Source organism: Lates calcarifer, linkage group LG19 (assembly GCF_001640805.2).
Source record: "Lates calcarifer isolate ASB-BC8 linkage group LG19, TLL_Latcal_v3, whole genome shotgun sequence".
Classification (NCBI taxonomy): Eukaryota; Metazoa; Chordata; class Actinopteri; family Centropomidae; genus Lates; species Lates calcarifer.
The window spans coordinates 10737009-10756262 of NC_066851.1; the positions used below are offsets into that span (position 1 = coordinate 10737009).

General features: G+C 42.1%; 1 protein-coding gene across 3 annotated transcripts in view; it reads right to left on the bottom strand.

Annotated features, from left to right (window-relative positions):
* ttll5 (tubulin tyrosine ligase-like family, member 5) overlaps nucleotides 1-19254 on the bottom strand; it is a 47407-nt gene that overhangs the window by 3232 nt on the left and 24921 nt on the right. For 2 of the 3 annotated variants that reach the window (XM_051077995.1, XM_051077994.1), the window contains 5 exons: nucleotides 19050-19237; nucleotides 17027-17166; nucleotides 9963-10161; nucleotides 5569-5777; nucleotides 2226-2308 (listed from right to left, as the gene is read on the bottom strand). In XM_051077995.1, the coding sequence (XP_050933952.1) occupies nucleotides 2226-2308; nucleotides 5569-5777; nucleotides 9963-10161; nucleotides 17027-17166; nucleotides 19050-19237 (819 nt within the window). The remainder of the gene's footprint in view (nucleotides 1-2225; nucleotides 2309-5568; nucleotides 5778-9962; nucleotides 10162-17026; nucleotides 17167-19049; nucleotides 19238-19254) is intronic. The other variant, XM_051077996.1, reaches the window with a different exon arrangement.

The window sequence follows — 19254 nt, forward strand, 5'->3', positions numbered from 1 at the left end:
CGCTGGAAGCAGCTTCCTCTAGCTCAGCAAAAGAAAGATAAAGGGACAATATTCTCTCTAACATTCCATCTTCAAATGGCAACTGGAAAATAAAAATGATAGAGGAAATAATGGCAAATTAACCCCCAAAGTCTAAAAAGTGTAACAGAGTAACAGTATAATCAGCGATTATTTCAAGAAAGTGATTAGCAAATAAAAAAGGTGTTTCAGTGCCAGCTTCAAATCAAACATCCACATCCACCCACAAAAGGGAATGATTGCCAGTAGCTGCCTTTCCTTCCCAACTAGGCATCATAGAGTCTTGTTTTCATAGAGGCCTGAGCTATCCGTCCTGACATGATCAGACGCCCATTAAAATGGCACAAGTGCAGCATTCATTTCCTTCTCAAACCAAGTAAAGCAATAAATCTCCTCACAGTCACCGACTGTGAAGCCCTGAGAACTTCAAGGCAAACTTCAAGGCTAAGGGTCGTAAAACATGCAGTCGATATAATCTCGGTTTGTAAGCTCTGATAGGCCCTCATCAAAATCCTCCCCTCATCTCATGTCAAAAATTAACACATAAGAGGTAGGCAAAGAAAAGGGGTGGGGGGTGAGCAAGCAGGAAAAGTTCTCAAAGGATAAAGGGAGAGCTGTGTGAGCAAAGAGAGGAAGAGATTAAGAGAGTGCACAAGAGAGAGATAAAGGGAGAGTGTGATTAATGGCGGCTGACAGCTGATCATAGAGAATGCTCTCCATTTGGACTCGCTCTAACTCCCTGTCAGAGTCGATCAGGGGAGCTCAGTCATCTCGCTACAAAGGTACACTGGGCGGCCAGAAAGACCTGACGCACTCCTGAGCCCCCACAAAGGCTGCGCCCCTTCTAATAACACCCCCCCACCCCCACAACACCTCACAGAGTCTCTGTGTTACATTCTCAATGCATGGTTAAACCTGCCTTGCTAACTGGTTATGGTGCTTGTTTTTTTTTTTGGTTCAGGCATTTTTTTTTTTCAAAGCCAAGAGTGAGGCATCTCCCCCACCCTTTGCGCCCTGAACGATGGAAAAATGCATTCATGAAATTCAGAAGCTGCTCCCAACGGATCCTATTACAGTAATTGATGAGTTTATAAGATGTTTGTTAACTTAAGCCAGCCTTCATAGTTCTGGGGGGGAAGAGGGAGAATGAAAAGAAATGTTCTGGTCACAGACACACGCACACACTTTCTTTTTCTGGGGGTGGGGTGGGGGGAGGTTGGGAGCCGAGTGGTGCACAGCTACTGTATTTTTCCGACGGGCTGATCTCTGGGTCAGCCTCGACCTGTGACACTCACATGATGTGATGAATGGTATGATCTGCTAATGCTAATGTATATAGTAGGTCTCTTGGAAAAAAAAAGCCCGCTGATCAGACAAACAGATGTGTCCATAAGCGCAAAACTGCTTAATATCACCGTTACTGCAATAAGCTCAACACTTCGCTCAGGATGGAAAGAGCTGTGGAAAGAGGGCAGGGTGACAGGGCACAACGTGAGCGCGTGCACCCGCGACTGCATACAAAGCCACAATAAAACTCAGCAAAGGCTGAGCTGCACATTTTCACTCCCCTGGTGTGATTTCTGGGGTACAACTGGACAGAGATGTTGGCAGACGGACAGTAATTACAACTGCGTAGGAATGGCCAACAGATGGGAATGCCCGAACTGTTCCCATCGCTGGATCTCATTACAAAAGAGAGATGTCATCACTGTTATGCCTCTTTATCCTTCTGCAGTAATCTGACCTCTAGTCTTGGACACATGCGGACTATAAGATCAAAGAGAATATTACTGCACTGGAAAGTTTGTTTATGCCCGTTCAGTTCTGGCTGCTTCAACCCCACTAATTCTGAGTTCTGAGAACAGCACAAGTTATTGTAACATAACCAACAAAACCTCACATGTTTTGTTCAACCAATGCTGTAATGGAAGTTTGTATTATTATTTTGACAATGTAGCTATCTTTTTTTGTGAGCTAAATACATTTAAACATCCTGCACACCACTGAGGGAGCAGGAGCTGGGTAAAAATATCGAGTGGTGTTTATCAGTTCTCCATGGGGAATGTCAACCATGCCTGGCTGTAATCACTGACACTGGCATAGAGAGGGCATAATTTCCCCCCTGCCTGCGTACCACAGTGCCAACAGGCCGAGTTACAGTATGATAATGTACCAAGCCTGTGTAAAAACTGCAGCATCAGACCCACCTGTTTTACCGCAGATGGCTTCGTAGACCATATGCTGGCCACTGGACACGGTTCCACTGGCTGAACTCTCTGAGGACGTCTGCCTGTTAATCAGACGCAAGATAAGTGTCAGTGAGGAGCGAAAAAGATCCTTCCCTGTGGGGTTACACGGTGACAAATTGTATTTGAAAAGATTCTGCTTATCTCTACAGTCCTGGACTGAGCTTTTAGAACACCTCTCTGGATTTATCCCAGTGTATTGTTCTACTCAGAGCTAAACGTCCAAACAAATATATAAAGATAATTGTTTTTGACAAGTTGTGATTGTTTGTGCTCATGTGTGTGCATGATGTTTGATGAGTCATTGAGTCAATTTCAAATGGTCTGTGCATGTGTGTCTGTGCAGTCAGTGGAGACCAGTGGGGGTTAAGTGTTTACTGAGTGCCTCTCATGAGCTATTGTGACAAGAAGGGGGCAAATTCCTGCTCCTTGTCCTGGGTGATGTGATTTTCACATTGGCAAGATTATTGTGGTGATTACTGACTATGTGGGAGTGCAGGCAATGGCTACAGACAAAAAAAGGCACATGCACAGTCTTTCTTTTTGGGTGAGTAGTGAACACAGTTGCACAGTCTATACTTGGTATATTGAAATTAAACCTTGAGATCACAGAAAACAGATTACATAGCCCTTTTCACATAATCAGAGAGCAAGTACAGTGTTTTCACAGAGAAAACCATTATAAGAACTGTGAGCAGGAGCAGACACGTCTGTAACCTTATACATTAAATCTGTTAAGCATTTTTTAGGGGGAACAATAAATAAAGCTTAGCTGGCATTAACCTCTCGCCCCATAACAGCAGCTTGCCAAAGGAGCATTAACACAGTAATGAGGGTACACACTGCCTCCTTGTAAGGGGCTGCACAGTTGTTCTTTCATACCATTACACAACCACAAATAGAACTGGCCCACTTTAAGCGTGGCATACCTCGACAGGAAGTAACCCCTTTCATATTGGGGGGGGGGGGGGGGGGGGAAACTTGACCTCTGGGTTCTTCACATCACTTTCTTTGTCAACAGTCTCTCACTCTGTCACTTCAAGAGCGAGGCAGCAGCCAGAAACACTGGAGGTGAGAAGTGAATCTGAACTTGCAGTATGTGCAGATGATATATAAGCCCAAAGTTGAAAATTTCACACTGCTCACAGAGAGCTGAAGTTCTAGTGTAAACATAGTTGATGTGCAGCTTCACTTTTTGTGCATTCAGGTAGCTGGTGTGTCTTAATGTTACTCAGACTGACCAAAGGGGATAAAGTTTAACCATAAACATACTTTTGGCAGCTTCTGTGTGTATACAGTATCCTGTGAAAATAACTACTGTTGCGGCTGATTAATAGGGAGTGAAAGCAGCAGCGAGGCTGACATTAATGGTGCTGCTGTAATTGTCACCCTATTAGTAATGCCACACGACAGCCTGGGTTTCCGTAGTTACAGCTGTGACTAGCCAAACCTTGCAAACAAAATACCAAACAGGCTCATTTATTTGTGTTACAAATTGCTCCTTTCAAAGCCTTCACTGAAGTCATACCACTTTGAGTCCTCGCAGCCCCTTGAGTTGGCAGCTGTGGTATGTTGATAGACCAGAGAGCCCTGCCCTGCCGAGTGTGATACAGACATAAGGCACATTCGCTTCAAGCAAGTGTACTGCGTGTTAGCGGAGCTTAAAAATCAAAGCCACTGTCACTCAGAAACTTTGCCAAGGTCTTATTCATCTTAAAATAAAACAAAATGCTGACTAGTCGCTCAGCCCAATCACTGGCTCGAGTCAGCATTCTCAAACAAAGTCGACTGGATAGCACTCTTGTTGGATTTTGTCTTGCAGGCGTACAGAGGAAATCATTTGGCTGCATCAACAAAAATCTTTCCTTTGCTAAACAAGACCAAAACCCAAATGTCATTCTGATAAATAGACTCAAATAACAACTGTCAAAGATCATCAGTGGTGTGTTGCTCATGGGAGAAACAGGCAACATCGGTGCTGGTATATTTGTATCAAACAACAGTTTTACAGTTCAACAGCTGGCTAGAGGAAGGTGTTTGGAGGGCTGGATAACCTTGAACTGTTTGAATACACCCAGCACAGTGATTCTATTATAAGTTGGAGGAGCCTAGGCCTACACTGGGATGCATTTCAGATGTGCCTCAATAACAGAGGTATTGAGTTGCCCCTGAAATGATCGCTGGAAATAAAGGGAAGCAACTTATTATCCCACCGTTTTCTGCAAGCAATCATCTCCTTTCTCCTGGACAGAGTTTACTTTTCTCTGTCATTCTTTCTTTTCCCCTCTCTTTATTCTTTCTCTTCATTGTTTCCATCGGTGCATTTTTGGTCCCGAAGCTTCCGTTTTTCCCACACTCTCCCCTGTCACACTGGTCGACCACAAGAATGCAGGAGAGAGGAGAGTGTGAGGGGGCTCTGGAATTCCACATGCAGAGGGTAAACACAGCAACTGCCAGGCAGACGCACACACACAGGAGCAAATACGGCACCTACCCGGCTGCCCTAACCTATTCTACAACCCCTGCTCTGCACCACTGCCCTCTTAACTCTTTACTTGCCAGGTGCAGTTTGTCCAGTCAGACTAAATGTAACACATCAGCAGAGCAGTGTAATGAATGTCATACAGAGAAAAAAACAGTCTGATAGTGGAAAACTAACTTAACTAAAAACATATACATCGTAACACTGAAACAAATATTTCTTCCAGTCACTGCTCTACTCCAGTTGTGCCCTCTCTTCTTACACACAAGACGAATGTGAAGAGCTCTTCATCACTGCAACGGGGCGCCTTAAACAAACAATCAGCCATGATCACAAAGGTTTGTTGTTGTTATGTAATTTGGCCAGATGTTGCAGTAATAAAGTCATAAAATAAGTGAGGGAAATAGCTGGCAGTTCTGCCCAGTTTCACTCTTTTCCCTTTATTTTCCCTTCTGTGCTCTTCAGCTTATCTCCAAACCAAACAGGATTTAAACAGCGCTCAGAGCCCGGGCCCTTCCACTGAACCACGTTCTGTTTACGGTTCATGCAGAAATCAGGCCTGTGATGAGGTTGTTTACTGAACAGGCAGATACACCCTGTGGCCAAAAGACTGGGAGCACTCCACTACACACACATTCTCACTCTCATTAGCATTAGCCGTGTCCTCTTGAACTCACCGATCCCATGAACCCTGTCTCACTCAAGCAGGGACCAATCAATGCCACCCCACTGCAATCACTTAAAGTGCTATAAATTACATGGTGACTTTGGTAATTTTTTTCTATTTAAGTAACATGGATTTAGTTGTAAGGCTGGACTTACTTGATGAGGCGTTTTGTTGCTGTTTTCCTGATCTGTCCCTCTCGAGCACTGCTGGGTGGCTTTGGGGTGAGAACAGGACTAACATAAGTCTGGATGTGGCCGTGGCTGTGGCTGTGAGTGGGCCGAACATGAAAGCTGGATGGAGGACAGCTGGATGAGTTTGTGGAAGCCTGGGTGTGTGGAGCACTTGTCTGGTCTGGAAATTGAGCCTAAGAGACGAAAAGGAAAACTGTTATTTAAGGTCAATAGCATTAAAACAATGAAACTACTTTGGACACTTTTATAAACTTAGTTTGCAGTGATAGCTTTGATTGTAGCTTAACCTTTTTTGACAGTACAATACAAGGCTGGCAGTACAGTAAGAGTAGCTACTAACAGTGACCACACACTGGATAACTATTACTCATCCTATTACTAACATACTTACTGAACCCATGTAATATTCATTATCATGACTTGACAAGGCAACACAGTTAATTTCCAACTTTAGAAATCTATTTTGACAAAACTCAAAATGGACATCAAATAATTGGCTGAAACTGACCAGTATACATGACTTTAACAAATTTTATTCAAAATAATTAAAGGTGCTAATATTTTAAGAGGTACTGGCCAAAAAAAACAACACTAATGACTAATGACAGCGGTGCCAGAGCAATTATGACCGAAACACCACACTCTCATTACAGAATAAAATCTACAACAGCAAACAAGCACTTAAGCTTAGTTCCTGAAAATTTTCTTTACAGTAAGCTTGTTGCTAGTAATTTTTTTATACCAATATTATTTTAATATGTTGATATTAAAGGGACTGTATTAGATCATGGAGCTGTCAGTTGTGGTGTTCCACAAGGATCGATTCTTGGACCGCTACTCTTCCTTACTTTTCTGTACCAGTACATACTTTGAAACCTACTTACCTAAGGAAAGGTTTGAACAGCCAAGATACAAGAGATATGGTTGTTTTGAATCCAGATGTTCTCAATGTAGATTCGAAAAGATTTAGAGCATTTTCCCCACATGAGATTTTCAGAATCCTCAAAGCGTTATTAAAGATTTTTAAAGACTATTAAGCAATTTTTGAAAAATATTTAAAGTTTAGTAAATGTAGTATCTATGATGCAGCATAGAAAATTTATAATAACCAATTATCATTTAAGTCTGTGGTGTAGCATGTACAGGTTTTTATTTTTGTCTGTGTATATCACCCTCCTCTATCTAATTTGTATCTTCATGCATTGTGCATATTTCATGCTATGTGTGTGCTGTTTAAAACAAAATAAAACCAAACCCATTTCCAAAAGTGGAATAAGGAAGTGTGATCACTTTTGGAATGGGTTAGTCATGGGAAAAAAATGTGGCCTCTTGTCATTAAGGTGAAATATCAAAGTGCCTGACATGAATTAGTTCAGATATTAATGAAATGCCATCCAGTATCAACACAAGCTCAACATTTCTTTGCAGCTGGCTGCACTGAAAAGCAAATTCTTCACATTATTTATTTGTTTATACAAGATCTCTTCAAAGGCTTGGGAAGGGGGAAAATACCGTTTTCTTTCTGACATAATATTTTAGAGCCACATTTCACTCTGTCCTTGTAGTGCTGGGGAATGCTTTGCATACATTCCTTCCACATCTCATGCCTATGCTATTTTCTCCACAGCTTTATACGGCTATCTAACAAGCTAATGGTTTTCCAGCTTCACAGTACAGCCGTTCAAAGGACCGGCAGTGTGACAGGGAATATCTGATGTAATTTCTGTGTTGATAAATGAGAAGCTGAGTTTCCAGGTTGCAAGGCCTATGGCCGCAATTCAGTTTGAGCGGGGCCAGGAAGGGCACCTTTCTTTGGCTGCCAGGTGGCCCGGGGCCAAGCCAGTGGAGGAGCCGAGCAGTCTGCACCCAGTAACTGGAACGTGGACTGCAGCGCCGGAACAGCCCCCTGTCTCTTTCTCTCACAAAGGAGTACACACACCTAGACATATATGTACATGAACACTAACACTCTGTGAAGGGCTTCCTTTTGTGTCTTCAGTTAATCCAAATACATCAATTAGTTTTCCAATGAGGCCAGAAAAGCCAGCAGGGTGACTGCAGGGATATGAAGTGATGAATGAATTTGTAACAAAAAAACCAAAGCGCCTCTCTGATGCAACCCAGAATAAAATCAAGTGACTGACTAATTCCTTGACCAATCAAGGTGCAAGCATTGCAGAGATTTAGATAATTGTATTGTTTTTGACACACGTACCTTCATACAAAATTAATATTATGCTGCAAGAAAATGACTTTTTTTTTGGAAGGAGTTTGATTTTTCTGAGCTTTTGCACTGTGAAAAAAGGCATCAGCCAATCACATACATTGCCAGGCGCTGCTCTGAGTCAATAGGATCCCAACACTTGGTCCTCTGCCTGCTGCAGCACTATCATCCCCAGCAGGATCTCAAACTGTTCCACTGACATCCTAAAATGTCTGGAGCTGGCTGTGGAGGAGTGGTAGAGATTCAGCTCCTGTATGAGGCGGTGGAACTCCCCCTCTCTACCATGTAAAATGGGATGTGCCCAAAATCTTTTGTCAAGTGAGGAGGAGAAGGACAAAATCATCATCACTGGATGTTGAATCCATCATTTTTTCTGAAGAATGAGATGACACAAATCTATCCGAACATTTTGGTTGCGACTGTCACAAATTCGCATTGCTGCTGGTATGAATAGTTTTGATGCAAAATATATATAAGTAATTAGGATTTTCATGTGGTGTCTAAAGGCTTTTAAAGTCAAAAATAATAAAAAAAAATAAGTAATACACATAGTGGGAGAACTGCCAGGACAGACAGGAAGACAGACCCATGTGGGTGGAACAAACAGGGAGGGATGGCAAAGATTTTAGGGAGGGTTGTCTGATTTGATGATGAGACAATTATATCCAGAGTCAGCCTACTTATGACCTCAGTTACTGAGTGTTGAACAGGAGGATGGCTGTACTGTTCTGTTCACATGCAGTCCTTAATGCCACAAACTGTTTCAGATCATAGGAGGTAACTCCTGCCTCCATTTGCTTGGAGGATGATGGGATATGTCAGGAACACTGAAGAACTTGGTCAACTGTGTTCAAACCATGAGACGAAATGAGAAGGGGAATGGAACAGAGAAAGGCAAGGGATCACTTTCATAAAGTGCCTTGCGTAAGGCTACCGGACCAAGCCAAGAGAAATATCACCTCAATTGCATTAATTAAGGGCCAACCAAGATGATGAAAAAACAATGACGTGAGAGCAACTGCATTACTCAGGACCGATCGGAAAAAAGGGGGCGCATCCAATCATTCCACCCTGTACGCTGTCCCATGGCACTCTCCTGTCTCCATTTCTCTCCATCCATAGATTGCCTCTGCAAAAATCCTCTGGAAAATGAATAAATACACTCTTCCTGTTCAGATCCTCTTTCAAAGCAACTGCATAGAAAGACGGAGGGCCTATCTTTTTTTTCTCTAAACTTTAAAATTACCCTGTGCGAAATGACCGAGACCTCTCTACCTTTCTAATCTCCCTCTAAAAACAGCCAAATCACATCTGTCACGGCTAGTCAGGCATGGCTAAAAGGTTTTTTGTCGCTACATTACTACTGCTGAGAAAATCATATCCCAAAATTTTATTTGTGTTGTAATGGGAACACAAATGGAGCTCAAATCAGATATAAACTGTAATGGTAAGACTTGCAATTCATGATGGACTCTGCACTGGGGCCTCTCTAGTGCCCTCATGGGCAGCATTCCTTCATTACTCACCTTCCAATATAAGCCTAACCGAGTCACTCAGCCAAACAGTGTAATCTTGGGGTGAGGAGTCGTGTTTGGCTCTCCAGGAATGAGCTTCTGTTGAGAAGGATGTTCCCACCGAACACCATTTTGTTAAGTGGTTTGGAAAGAGATTCTCAGAATAGCTTTGTAAATGCTAACATGAAAGCTTTTCCTTTTATGTGGGTGTATTTTGCACTGTTTTGGACAGCATTGTGCTTAGGTAAGGGGATATTTTGTACAGACACAAATATGAGGGTTTTCCTGAGTTATAACTCAATAGTTCTTGTACACGTTGCTCAGTTTTCATGCGGTGCTGATTTTAAAGACAAAAACAAAAGCAGCTGAACAACATATTTTCACATAACCCTTTTACCTATTCCTACTCTAACAAAACAAAAAAGCCTGAACTTTTTATTGGAACATATTATGAGGAAAAAGTTGAGTTCTCGCTGCTCTATAGGCAGGACAGTTTTGAGGAAGTTCCCTTTGAAAATGATAAGTGTCATTTTTAAATCAAATCATTTTTAATCAACTATCAAGTATCATATTTACCATGAAATAATGGGGAAAGTAACGCAATCATCTCTCTTATATACCTGGTGTCTGTAATGGCTTTGGTCCAGGAATTGTCGGGACTGAAGTTTCTGCTGTTGTAGTTGCTGGATAGCAAACTGAAGCTGGTAGCTCCCTTGGGTGGGCTGGTAGCGCTGCTGGGGGTTCACCCCAGTCACCAAACTATAGGCATTCTGCATCTGCCCATCCCAAAGACCCTCGTCTTCCTTCAGTGGCCTGTGGCTTGGAGAGCAGAGATGAAGAGAAGTCAATGAAAAGGTAAGAGGATTCACATCAACAAAAACACACACCCACTTTCTCTACTGGATTATTTGTGCCATTTGTGACAGCTAGCATGGCTCTGGAGGTACTGGTAAGTAGACTTTTGAACAGAACTAGGGGAGTTTTCTTCCCTGTTTTCATTCTTTATGCTAAGCTAAGCTAATTAGCTGCTGGCTGTAACTTCATATCAAGATTAAAAGCATTTCTTTCTATTAACCCACTGGTTGTATAATATATTTGGTGAGGGTTCAATCCTACTTAAGACATAGAGCTTAGACAATAGAAAGAGGGACAGGGGACAGGGGACAGGGGAGAAAGTAGTGTGACAACATAGCATTATGGCATTGAGAGGTATGGGTATTGACACAATGTTAAAATTATTCCATACAACAGTCTTTCTAATACTGTCATTGAGTAGGTGATGGGATTTGATGAGGATTTGTGCTCTCCACTGTGTGTTTTTTTCCCTAAATCCCTGTTCCCTCAAATGATTGGCTCAAAGACATAATTACCTGGAATAGTGCTGGTGCGAGCGCCAGTGGCTCAAAAGTGAGCCATAATAGCACAGTGTTTGTTACCATCTTTTCCATGCCAGTTATTTTACCATTCAGCTAAGGCAGAGATGTGGTACTAGCTCATTAAGTTGTAGCATCGCCATGCAAAAAGTAAAAAAGACAAGACAGCTCACAGCATCCCAGTTGGTGGCTGCTGGGCCCACAGAAGCCTCAAGTCAAAGTGTGCAAATCAGAGTCAAAGTAGAGGGCAAGACTGTGGCAAACACAGGCTGAACTAAAAACCTTTCCTCTTTGCCTCAGTGCACCCCGGGCTTCACGTTCCATTCACATCACAAAGCCACAAACTGGAAAGCAAACCTTTTGACGAGCTCCACGAGTTTGTAACTGGATTATCTGTCATTAGGACTAAGCCTGTTTCAGCCTTTTTTTTCCTTTTTGGCCCCTGCTAAAGCAATGAGGTGACCAGCCTCTCTTCAGACACGCTTAAATTGAGTCTATGTGGAGTCTGCTGCGCTGCTGTGTACGTACCACCTCAGCCAAAAATAATGCCATAAAGAGCACTATTGGGAGATGCGAGTTAAAATATGGAAGAAAAAAATAAAAGAGAGATATAAGTACAGTTGGAGAAATGGGATCCCTGGAGGTCTTAATGACAAAAATGTTCTTGGAAATTCCTCCCATTACATGCAATAACATTTGTCCATTGGTCTGGGGTAAAAGAAAACACAGTAGACTTAAAATAACAATAGCTACATTATTTTTAGAACCAAACTATGATAAGCTCTAAAATTAGAATTCAATTAGTCTTGAACAACAATGCACAGTGGGGGATAATAATCTTGTGTCGCTCAAGTGAAAACATATTCCTGTCCTGTGTGGCCAAACAAAGACACAAGGGATCTTAAACTCATGTGAACATGCTATCCGCCCATGCATTTCTCAGTTCACATAATGGCACATATATTGCAAAAACAACTGGTGTGACCACGGGCCAATTGAGTTTTTTCAGCTCCTGGAAACAAAGGCTTGTCTGTGAACCTCGCAAGGCCAGAGATTCTACAACGCCAGGAGACAAAACAAGAACTCGTTCTTTGTTTACAGCAGTCATTTCCTTTAACTTGGCTGCAGTTTGTGCACTGGACCACTGGGACCTTCAGTGCTACCATTTTATTAGCATGTGGTCTAAAGCGGACTATTTCTCAGGTCAAGAGCACATGCTTTCCTTGAGTGCAATGTTGCTGCAAGACCCTAAGGAGACATCTTTTCAGACAGGGTTTGTCAACACAACACCACGCAAAAAAATACTACAGATCACCATGAATTTAAAACCAGGAGGGACCAGAGTTTAGTCCAACACAGTAACCAATGAAATAGGGAGGAATAAAATGAGAGAGAAGAACGGTTTACATCTGAGTTTCTCATCACTAGTACAGCACATGTGTGGAGCTCCAAATATCTGGGACTTCCCTCCCTGCCGGACTTCTGCTCGTGGGTGTCAGCTTACTCCCCGCTGCGCTCGCCATCCTTTAATATGCTGATATAACTTACTGTAGAACAACACAGCAGTGCAAGTTGAGCACATGTGCGGCATCAATCTAACTCAGTGCGAATGTGGGAAAATGGACGGTCTGTGTTGAGATGACATCATGCCACATTATCTCAAAGCCCTGCCTGGTCAGTGTAAACATCAGCCGCCTCAGGAGTGTGAGGGTATTTCCCAGCCATTAATCAGTGTTTGTTTACCGAGTTTTATTGCAACAACATGACACTGAGTAGAACCATCCTTAAAATACAAAACTGACAAGTGTCTGGGGATTTGTTGTGAGAGAAGCATAGAAAGGGATGCTGATGCTTTAGTTACTTCAGTGTTGAGCAACATGGGATCCAGAGGTCTGTTCAAAAAAGCTGGTTTACTTAGTTATCTGGATTACTCTGCCAAGTAAAACCTAGAATATCCTGATATCTGGAACATGAACTAATGTAAAACGGCTTGTTTGGGTTTTATTCTTAAAGAAGACCAGGGGACAACCTTACTTGGAAAACTAGAAAGCAGAGGTACACAGTCCATTTGATTTCTAAACAACAGAGACGAGTGAGCTACACAGCTATTGACAAATAAAATCACAAGGAATTTTAATGTCTAATGTTTCAAACCTAAATATTGTCTACCTTTGTCTAACCTGTAGAAATCTAGATAGTCTTTATGAAGATTCTGCTCATGTTTTAATGGTGCAATAAGTTACTTAAAAAGGGCTTTATATACAAACTTTTCACACATTTGACAACTCTGCAAAATGCATGGTGCATGTATAAATATACTGCACACTGTGGGTACTTGATATATAAAGGTGTGTATGTCCACTAAATAACCTGAACCCATTCAGTGGAATTTCACTTGTTCTTACCTTAAGGGTTCTCCTTCATCCTATTACCACATCTGGCTCCAATCAGTGCGAATAAATTCTCTTCTTCTTTTGAATTCAAAGGAAGAGAGACATCAAACCAATTTTGTGGGACTTTGTCCCCCATCAAAGAAGTCTTAAATTTTCACCAGAGTTTTTCTGATTAGTCGTTGTTGGTTCAGCAAATGGGCTGTCATAAAATCCTTTGGAATGGTATGTCCTTACAAAATTCAACCAAGTCAAACAGCAATCTGACAAAGTATTGAACAGAACTAAAAATACCTTGCATAAGCAGGGTTGTGGTATTTCTCAGTTCACTGTGCTGGAGTGAACGCAACCCTGCAGGGATAATAGTTTTGTGGTCATTTGTAGGTGCAGCAAGAGAGAAATAGGGAGGCCATTTCTGTGGCCAGTGTGCTAACACAGCTCTAAACACATTAATGAGTGTTTGGATGACTAATACCTATGACCTGCTGCTGACTTAATACAAACTTGGAGCTCTGACACAAACTCAAGCTACAACTGGTGCTAGCAAACCAAAGCACCAAAAACTTACTTATTCAAAAAGTCAAAGCTCCAAAATGGTGAAAATACCAGTTTAATACAATAAGAACAACTTGGCTGTCTGAATAATCTAATCAAACACAGCAAACTGGTTGCTGCTTTTGAGGTTGTTGCCTTGACTGTAGTCTAACTGTCTGTTGCCCAAATGTTTTATACAGCTCACATTATTTCACAAGTACACTGAATGGAAATCATCATAAATGTTACCGGAGGTCCAACACCGGAAATGATCCCAAAGTTAACTGTGGGTGTATGAAGATGTGCCGTATGGTTCAAAGCCCCCTGGTTGTCAGCACACTGGAGTGAGGGAGCAGCTCTCAGAGTGCTGATGCAGCATACCTGGTAGATCCTGGCAGCAGCACTTCAAAGAGCCGTACTACTCTTTGAAACCCATCATACTTCACCCCTGTGGTTGCTTAAAGAGCCAGTGTGCTTAACAGTTTCAGTATGTTTGGCACAAACTGTCAGCCCGAGAGTGTGCGGGGGGGGGACTGGGGACGGGACTCAGGAAATTCTGTGTTATAAGAAACAGTGCTGAGGCGAAATCAAGGCAATTTATCCTAATATCTTATTAAAGACATTTCTCTGCCTTAAGAGGTGGACGCCAAACTCAGGGCTGGGAGTATTGGGGTACAAGAGGGGTTTTTGTTTAACAAGAAAAGTGACAAATGGGAAGATAAAGGGAGCTGTGTATTTTCTGGATAGATTTAAAATAAGCTTTCTAACAAAAGCTACAGTATATTTCTCCTTCTTTGAATTATTAACCCGAAAATGTGAAAAGCTGAAATGTAAAGCTGTACTAAAATTTACTTTCTGATGAATGAGGTGCCAAAGCAATAAATGTAAAAGCAGAAATATTTAAAGGGAATGGATAAACTCTGAGAAGAAATGTATGATCCATCAAAGCGCTAGAGGTCTAACCTGAAATGGGAGATCAGAAGGTGATTTGTGTGTCTTCAGTATCATATAGAAAAGCCACATGAGGCTATCCATAAAAATATAAATTCTTTTAAAACTTTCTTTCTTGGTTTGTGGAAATAAAAACATTTTAAAAAGGGAAAAGGCCAGACATTCCTGGAATTCCCTGACAGCTCGATACACAAGAAAGGGCCGGACTGGAAAAACAGAGTCCAAGATCAGGGCCAAGCCGTCTGAGAGATTGTCACTCACATATCAACAGAAAAATACAAGGAGAGTGTCCATTGACACTTACCTCTCAATGAATTACACCCTTAGTCGCCACTGGGTTTATTATCATAGACCACAACCATGTGATCATATTCTGTCCTTCTGTTTCCTTCCTCCTTTTCTCCGAGCAATGTGAGAGGGGTGAGGTATGGGGTGAGGAAGGGGGAATTTCGATGGTTGCAGAGGAGAGAGAAGAGAGCCTGGAGCAGACAGACTATGTGGGTGTTGACATTGCACCCCCTCACCACCGCCCCCACCGTCCCTCCAACGCAATGTTTCAAGCTGCCAGCATGCTTCACACACTCCCGGCATCCAGCTGCCAATTCTACTGCTACTTAGCTCCACGAAGCACAATTAAAAAGGGAACAAAATGCCCATTTCCAGGCACATATTGAACTAACTTTTCCCAGAGGGGTGTTGGCACGCCGCAATCCTTTTCCAAAGACTAACAATCTTCAATCTAAAAATTCGTCAGAGACCATTAAAAAAGCCTTTAGATTCTATTGAGTGTGACCAAATAGGCTACCACAATCTAAGTGTCTACAGTTAAGACTTTTGTTAAGTTGATCACTCACAAAATCCTCAGGACGGTAATTTGGCCAAAGTAAGTAATACTGCATACCTGAAATAAATAAATCTCTGACAACAGCATCCCTAAAGATTAACACTCAACTACAGTATTTTATATCTTTGGGCCTTATGACAGATTCAGAAAAACAAGAATGGCTGTGTCGGTGTACATCAGCACAGCATCTCACAGGACTCTCAGAGGAGAGATATGCTGTTTAACTTGGCAGTGAACCCCATTGAGACTGTAACGCACTATTCCCTCTGTGCTGGCTCAGGGGAGGGCGAATAAATAGTACTCCTGAGCACAATGGGGAAATTTGACCAAAAGGAGCATTACAGGTCTTATAAGGCAGCAGAGGTGTTCTGTGTGCCAACTACAAAAGTGGGGTAACAGAGAAAGAACTTCTTAAAGAATAAAAACATATGAAGATGTTGCAGAAAGGACTCTTTTTGATATGGATTTCATCTGTATCTTCTGTAACTCTATACTATAGCTTTATGCATTTATTGTTGTCATTTTTTAATTTATACCAGACAATCTTTAGAAGAAAGATGCTATATGTTAAGATTTACCGACTGTTTACTTATCAAGAGCTTCAGCCATCCTTGTGTTTAGAGGACACAAGGTTAAAATACATCCTCTGGGCAGCACTACGTCTTCATCCTCTTATGTTGGACTGAGGGTAGACTGGACGCTACAGCGACACACTATTGTAAAGTGGTCACAAGTGCTAGCTGGTTAGCATACTTACTTCAGTAGAAGAAAAATAATATAAATAGAAGCAAAAATAACACTGCTTTGGCTTTCCTGCTGTAGATCTTGGTGAGTAAAAGAATGAAGTTTGATGCTGGACTCACAGCATTTCTTATAGACTGGTCAGTAGACAGCTGCTAATGCTAACGTTGGCTATGAAGTGATAGCAAAAACTTACATACAGCACCTTTAAAGAACAGAATACTTTAAACTGATTCTTACACCGATTTTTAAAAGAAATCTAGTTTCCACCTTATTTCTAAAGTTCTTGTCAACTCAAAAATCTGCTTTTGTATATTGTTAGTTCACATGGATGTTTGACCTTCACTGTATAGAATAATATATGTACATAGTTTGACACTAAAAGGCTGTTTTCATATTCATCTACTGAAGGAGGAAAGTTTCTCTGAACATCTCTGGAAGACAATGGTGGTCCGATATGCAACTTACACAAGTGTGATGTGACAACATGAAGCCTCCAGTGCACATAAACTAAGAATGGACTTCACAGTGAAGTAGGAGACATCTTCTGTCAGTTAAACATCTAACTCAACTAAAACTTAAAATATCTGCATATTCATAGCTTCTGGATTTCATAGGGCAGGAAAAGGAGTGGATGTAATTTAAAGAGTCAACTATGTTAATTAACTAGGTAATTGAACAATTTGTGGAAAACCAATTTCAGACCCAAATTATCATTCAGAGTGTTTTTAAATGTTTCAAAACATGTTTAAATGGGACCTTTAATATTCAAAAGACACAATGATACATTCACTTTTTCAGAAAAAAAAAAGAATTTAGCCCTATATATGCCAGCATTTGTTTGGACTCACCCAGTGCTGTGGAGTACATCTGCTCCAGAGTGAATAGCTTTCACTGGTCCTTGGGTTGATGCAGCAGTGTGCCGCATCTTAGGGTTCAATGTGAAGCTCTCTCTGCTCAGCATCCTGTTGGCCAGGTTCAGATTGGTCAGCTGCGGGCAGAAGAGAAGACTTTAACAGATGATTCAACTTCAACAAGTTTAATGATATTTTCATTACACTTGCTGTATTAGCAGTATGTTGGTATTCAGTTGCTAAATCAATGTTATGTCAAGTCTGTACAATCATATCACTTACTACCAGCCAGTTCACACAGAGTCTAAAGTAATGGAAACATACGATGAGTAAGTGCTCACATGTTGTTCCTCCCTACATCGACCACTTCATTCTCTTGAAATGTACATGCAGCACATGGCACAGCTAGTCTCTGCTCAGCACTACATCCAGGTGGTCCCCTCCCCTAACAGAATCAGCTATTATGACTTGTCAGACCAAATCTGTTTACAACCACATCAGCACTACTGTAGCGATGCTTGGTGCTGTGATCGAATGTTAGAATTAATCATACTGCTGTGGTGTTGTATTTACTTTATTTCCTGCTGTGTAGCACTAAATGTCCAATGGGAAAATTGTAACGCTGCCAAGCCTTGTACAGCATGAAAAATGCATCAGCATGGTGTTACACTGCTAGCCTTAAGTTACTTATTAAGGTAAACTGTTTAATCTACACTAGGGAAATTAAAACATATATATATGTGTGTGTGTGTGTGTGTGTGTGTGTGTGTGTGGCCCAGTGTATGTTTTGCCAAAATTCCACATCATCTAAGGGCACGTACACAGGCTTGCCCAATTCAGACAAGTGTCACAAGGATGTCTTATAATAAAGTGTTGGACATTAAAATACACACATGCTGGAAGGATTTAACGTCATGTTAATGCATCACACCACAGGAGTATACTCACTTTATTGTATATATTGTATGTGGCCTGGCGTGAGTGTGAGTAATTACTGAAACCTTAGAGGTCAACTGGTGGAACAGGGTGTTGTTCTTGTTTACAAAGTTCTCCATTTAGTTCAGCAAGTGATTTAATGACATCAAATCTGAGCCCTAAAAAAACACTAAATGCACTCTGAGCCTTTAAGTGCAGAACACTGGACTGTTTTACTCTGAAAAATAAACTGCTGCCATGCCCAGGATTAACTATTCATAGGAAATACAGCAAACACCTTTCAGACAGACAGAATAATGTACAGTCAAAAGGAAGCCATAAAAACTGCAGTCTGTGTGGTCTGGTGCCATCACAAAAAACTTTGACAGAAAAAAACCAGGGAGGCCGAGGAGGAGGAGGAGGAGGAGAAGGAAGAGGAGGAGGGAGGAGGAGGTTGCAGGGCTCCCCATGCCGAATGACAAACCTTTGGGGAATATAGAAGAAAGTGGTGATGGAGCCAGCGAAGCTGCCGCTCCCCTGCTCAGTGCCAATTTGCCACATTCCTCTATTTATAAGCATCAATTACCACAAAAAAGTGGCTGCTTGTTAAGTATCAACAGAAATCACTCCCCCATGGTGCATCTGATAGTGAGACCTCACACGGAGCGGAGGCTTGATGCGGCTCACCACTGTTTAGGCCAGCCAGCTTCAAACCCCAGTTCCAGACTCACCCCCACACCAATACTCCCCCCACCCACCCCAGCCCACAGGCTGCAGGCGAGCTGAGGGCTGTAGGAGGAAGGTGCGCAGTAAGAGGCAGCAGACCCTCCGGCTCCGACAGGTCTGCTGAATGAATGAGCAGCTAGATGCCGCCCATCAGCATGGGGTCAGAGCCAGGTTTACACATCAACAAAAGAGAAATATCAGAGACCTCACAGTAAGAGAATACTGCGGCGGGGGCCAGATTCTTCTTCCTCACATGAAATGTTGCGCAGATCAGTTTACAGTTGCTTAATAACGCTGTTTCTTTTTCGAACACGGTGAAACTTCCTGCCTCAGCTGTCGGCTCAGTGGGTGATAAGAGGTTAAAACATAATGAACTCACGTGTTGTGTTAGCAGGTTGATATGACTGGAGCTGGCATAGTGGCGAGCAACCTGCTTGTCAGCCAGCTTTTGCAGGGCTGAAATAAAGGCCTGCTGGTTAGACTGGGCCTGAGCAGACAGGGCGTTTAACTCCTTCAACGCCCCCACTGAGTTTGACTTCAGCTTACTGGAAGCGCCCCTCCTGTTAACTGAAAAAGAAAATCAT